This window comes from Miscanthus floridulus, chromosome 9 (assembly GCF_019320115.1).
Source record: "Miscanthus floridulus cultivar M001 chromosome 9, ASM1932011v1, whole genome shotgun sequence".
NCBI lineage: Eukaryota > Viridiplantae > Streptophyta > Magnoliopsida > Poales > Poaceae > Miscanthus > Miscanthus floridulus.
The window spans coordinates 130,239,073-130,244,608 of NC_089588.1; the positions used below are offsets into that span (position 1 = coordinate 130,239,073).

General features: G+C 41.4%; 1 protein-coding gene across 1 annotated transcript in view; it reads right to left on the bottom strand.

The window, feature by feature from the left end:
• Nucleotides 1–1,592: 1,592 nt before the first annotated feature.
• LOC136480932 (cysteine-rich receptor-like protein kinase 10) overlaps nt 1,593–5,536 on the bottom strand; it is a 6,120-nt gene continuing 2,176 nt past the window's right edge. The window contains exons 2-8 of the mRNA XM_066478352.1: nt 4,431–4,489; nt 4,216–4,280; nt 3,606–3,703; nt 2,991–3,255; nt 2,685–2,895; nt 2,419–2,560; nt 1,593–1,859 (exon numbers count right to left, since the gene is read on the bottom strand). Of these exons, the coding sequence (XP_066334449.1) occupies nt 1,593–1,859; nt 2,419–2,560; nt 2,685–2,895; nt 2,991–3,255; nt 3,606–3,703; nt 4,216–4,280; nt 4,431–4,489 (1,107 nt within the window). The remainder of the gene's footprint in view (nt 1,860–2,418; nt 2,561–2,684; nt 2,896–2,990; nt 3,256–3,605; nt 3,704–4,215; nt 4,281–4,430; nt 4,490–5,536) is intronic.

The window sequence follows — 5,536 nt, forward strand, 5'->3', positions numbered from 1 at the left end:
TTTCTGCACTACTTTACAAAAACTATCTATACTTAACCACCATTTCTCAAATCTAAAACGTTTCTTACTATAGGAAGGATTGGCTCCCATTTCCACCAACAGTGGATTATGGTCACTAGTTAACCTATCAAGACATTTCACTTTGGTCAAAGGAAAACTGCAGTCCCATTCAGTAGTAATAAAGACCCTATCTATCCTAGCCATAATTCTATTGTCCTGATTGTTTGTCCAAGTAAATTTCCTATTTCCAAAATCTAAATCTATCAGGGCCCACCTGTTTATCCATTCATTAAATAGATCAGCCCATCTAAAATTAATAATACCATTACTCTTCTCATCTGAGGATCTAACCAAATTGAAATCCCCACCAATGATAATAGGGCCTTGCCACTTATCCATGATATCATGTAACTCATTAATAAAATCTAGTTTTCCATTATCATAGGGGGAACCATAAACTACTACTAGTTTCCAACAGAAACTAGTGAGCTTATCCTGTACCATCAGGCTAACCGAAAAGTCCAAAGTTTCCAATAAAGAAGCTGAAATTTTTTCACTATTACATCATGTTAGAATAGGCGCCTATTGGCTGGTCATGGGCCTGGCGCCCAAGCCTATCGGCTGGGCTACCTCTAGGTATTATGGTAGATGATTATTGATTAGGCAAGGATCATCGTTGATTGGGTGTTTCTATAAATCCTTCGTGATCCTTGCCTATATAATGTACTCCCTGTACCCATATCAATCTATCACAATTTCCCGAGACCTATTCGCTCTCATGGTATCAGCCGCCTAGGTTTAGGTCTCCCACTCCTGCCCACCCCTGCGTGCCGGCCTCTGCCCTCTACCGTGCAGCGCCATGTCTCCCACTCCTCCGCCCTCTCCCAAGTCTAGGGATGTTACTGCTGACAAGATCGCGGCACGCCAGGCCAAGGAGAAGGCTAACGACGCCGCCGCCGCCGCCCAACTTCTCGACAAGGAGTGCCAGGCCGCCCTGGCTCGCGCTGCCCAGGCCAAGGAGGAGGCTGCAGTCGCTGTCAAAGATCGCGACGCGGCTACTGCCTGCGCCAGCGAAGCCCTGGCGCGCGCAGCCAAGGAGCACACGGCCACCGCCGCCGCCGCTGCCCCCGGTGCACCTAGTGGCGCCTCCTCCAGCACATCTTCGACGTCTCCTCCCGACCTTGCCTTAGCCATGCTCCTCCATGAGGCCATGGCACTGCTGCAACTGCACGCCTAGGCCGTCGCCGTCAACAACATCCAGAACCACGTCACCACCATCCTCGATAAATAAGCAGATCCCTGATAATCATCCTGTGTGCTTATAGTTCCGCTGTATACTTCTCACAAATGGGTCACATGTTTACTTACATTACAAGCAGCAGTAGCACCATGTTCGCAGAACCAGTAGATGTTACATACAAGTAAAGCACTTACAAATTGTTCAAAAGAAGAAATTCCTGTTGATTGCCACCACTTAAGTCGCACACTTACAGATTGCATACAAGCGAGCAAACCATATTTACAATTACAACAGCAAATTATTATCCATCATATATATATCGGTCAAACAGCTCCATTACTTGGGTGTCTTGCTACCTCCGACTCCTGACCTTATGGCTGGACCCTTTGGCATCTATGACCCTTGCTTTGGTATATTCTGGTTGCCTCGGGGTTGTTAACTCTTTCTTGCCACTGAGGATCTCAAGAACAGATGCCATGGTAGGCCGCTTTGCACTCTCAAACTGAGTGCATAGTAGTCCTATCTCCAAGCACCTTTTTATCTCTGTCAGCTGAGATTCATCGAACATGGATGGATCAAATAGCTCACCAATTTGTTGATGTTCACGCACATTCCAAGCCTGATAGATAAACATGCATATAACCAATGCAAAATTTTCATCACTAACAGACCTGACTGCGAATTAGTGCTGAAGATGTTCTACTTGTCTTGCAAATTTTGAATGAAACCATGAATTTTGTGCATGCGTATTATCACCATGAAAAATCTACTTATTTTCACTTCTAAACTGTATAATAAGGTATCCACTAACTTTTGAATCATTTGCGAAATCTATGTGGCTTCTTTGGAAGAACTCAATTCAACATTTATTTCTTCGTCTTTTTGTGAGAAAAACAACGTAATGAATAAATATGAACCAATACAAAGAAAACATGCATGTGAAAGTGAAACAAGGTGAAGGGAAAAAAAAGAAGCATAAGGCCCATCAATCCCCGCCCCTTTCGGTTTTCCTTTTTTTTTTTTAAAAAAAAAAGAAGGATCCCATTTGTCAGGCAAATTCTAAGAACCAAATTGGGCTGCAAATCCATGCCATCCATTTGCATAGGTAGAAAGTTCACGAGAAATAATGGCAACTGATTTGTCATACTATGTGTGCGTGCATGTAAATTATAACTTACCCATGGAACTGAAGCATGGTGACGAGCAGGCTCAGTTTTGCACATATTGCTAATGGTCTCGAGGAGGGTGACACCAAAGCTATACACATCGTACATTGTCGACAAAGTACCTTCCAAGATATATTCAGGAGGCATATATCCCCTTAATAGTTAAATAAAAATAGAAGATGTCAAAACAAGTAACTTAAGATGAAGGAAAGAAGTAAAAGAGCTCTATGTGTGTCACAATTTGACTCTAATAGGTGGTTTAGGTAGCTGTGTCTTACACTGTGCCGGCTATGTTGCTGTCATGAATCGCTTGTCTCTCCAAGATTCTAGCTATTCCAAAATCAGCTAACTTAGGATTCATATCAGAATCCAACAGGACGTTGGCTGGTTTAACATTCATATCGACAATGTCTTGCTCATGTAGGTAATGTAGGGCATGGGCTAAACACTGGATTATGTGGAAGCGGGAGGTCCAATGAAGTTGATACCCTGCAGATAAAATACAAATTGCATTGAAGCAACTATATATTGATTACTTAGATTCATATGCATAATGTTGGTGCAGAGGCAGGATCAGAAGATACCATAAATAATGTTGTACATGCTTCCATTTGGCAGGTATTCTTCGACAAGAAAAATATGAGTTTCAGGAGACTCTTGCTGCCCCCATATGCATTCGTGGCCATATCCCAGAACTCTTATTATATAGGTGTTATTCCCAGAAGGCTCCGAATCCTTGCTCTGGAGCTTTGATGCAATACGAAGGTGAGCACTCAATCGTCCCAGAAGAAATTGAGGTGGATCTTGAAATTCCTTTATGGCAACCATGAGTCCGTCATGCTGTACACCCTGAAATTTATAAAATCAAGATAAGTATAATTTTCATTCTGAAAATAAAGCTATAAAAGAAACGCCCTGTGTATGCCTGTGTGTCCATTAAATTAGGTTGGTAGCTTCTATAAATAATATGGAAAGTAATTTTTGCATAAGAAAGTAGAAATGTGATAGGTTACGATATGGAAATGACAGACATCCTTCAAATTGTGTCTTTGCAACAGATTATGCAAATCAAGGTGTAGGTTTTTAATATATTGCTTATTAAATGTTCAATTGACAATGTTATCTGGTTTTACAATGTATTTTGGGTTTGTAAAAATTTTCTCGTACAAAATAGCATGCCAAGCATATATATGCAGTACCTTGTAGAAAATACCAAAGTCACTTGATCCAATCTTATTTTTCTCTGAAAAATTATGTGTAGCATCCTTCAACTCAGATAAGCTGAACTTTGTTAAACCTGTTACAAAAGTAACATATACAACCAACGTTGTTTAATTGAGGTTATGTAAGTGCGAAAGTTTGTTAGAACCAAGAATTCTTTCTAGGATAGTAAGAACACAATTTGAAGGAGAACTAACTTCCATGTGCTAAACATTGATAATAATCTCCCAGTCTCCTATTTTTATGTAGATTCTATTTCCTTTTCCAGATTTGAATATATGGCATTGACCACAACTAGCTTTGTTTTAACATGTGCTGCTCCATCTGTTCCTATTATGTTTCTTAGTGACAAAAACAGGTACAAAGGGAGTGACAGTTAACCATGTTTTTATGAATGCTTTTGTAAAAAAGAGTTCTACTATTATAATATGGATAGAGCCAATATTGGTATGTTTTAAAGAAATCAACATATATTTGATCAAACATAAAAAGATGGTGTCCATGATGAAACTAACTTGCCTATTACCTAATCACCGATGCATGAATGGGAGTTGTCGAAAATATGCACAAAAGAAATTGCAACCATACCTGGTAACAAAGGAGAAGGTCCCTCAGTTTCTCCTGGCTTATTCTTTCTTCCATCAGATATGCCGCTGCAGTTCAGTAATGGCAAGGATACTTTTTTATATGAGTAAATAATTAAAATAGTATCCAACACTCCACTCAAATACACTAACAATATACATGTGGAAATGTTTTATGGCAATGTGAAAGTATACATGCTCCAATAAATGATAACTAACCTTGCATCTTCCGCTGAAGCTGTGGAACTAGAAACAGGCAACGGAACCTCTATAGTACTCTACAATATAAATAGTAAATTATGAAAAAATACAAAAGTTGTCAAGCCAATCACAGCATTTCATGTGTATAAGATGTTTAATCATGAATTATATCATTGAGTATGTCATTATATATATCTTGAGCAAACAAATTAATAATCAGATTGGCTTGCTGGACTTAAGAACAAATTAGTAATCAGATTGGCTTGCTGGACAATCATTACACTGGTAGAGAACCGAGCTTTACTCCCGGTGGGGAACCCCCTCTAGTCCCGGTTCCCCACCCGGGAACAAGCATCCGGGACTAAAGGGGGGTCCTTTAGTCCCGGGTCAGGAACCGGGACTAAAGGAGGACCTTTAGTCCCGGTGGGTAACACCAACCGGGACTAAAGGTGCCTCCTGACATGCCACGATGGCCCACTACAGGAAACGGCTGATTTGCCGGGAGCAAAAAAATTTGCCGGGTGCTTTTTATCGGGCACCCGGCAAAGGAATTCTTTGCCGGGTGCCAGGCCTGGAGACACCCGGCAAAGAAAGGCCTCCGGCAAATCAGCCTTTGCCGGGAGCCGGGCACTCGGCAAATTCCAGCCGTCGGCAAAAATTAGTCTTTGCCGGGTGCCGGCCACTCGGCAAAATATGACCGCCGGCAAAGGTGGCCGGCTTGACGGCGGCCAGCGGCCGTCAGCCTTTGCCGGGTGCCACGCCGTTAGGCACCCGGCAAAGAATTTTTTTAATTTTTTTTTAAATTTCTTTGCCGGGTGCCCCATGACCTGGCACCCGGCAAAGGATTCTTTGCCGGGTGCCCTGGGTGGCACCCGGCAAATTATTTTTGTTTTTTGTTTTTTTGACCCCCTTTTTTTTGTGGGGACTTGATACAGTAAATATTTCCCTGTTTCAAAATTTGGGACAATTATGAGTTCTTTAACAATATTTCCTTAATTTTTTCCGTTGCATTGAATTTTTCCGACTATTCCAAATTTGAACTGCAGGTACATGAAATAATGGAATTTCGTCATTCAAAAAATAGTATTCATGATATTTAGGCTATGTTGAGGCCGTATGCAGGA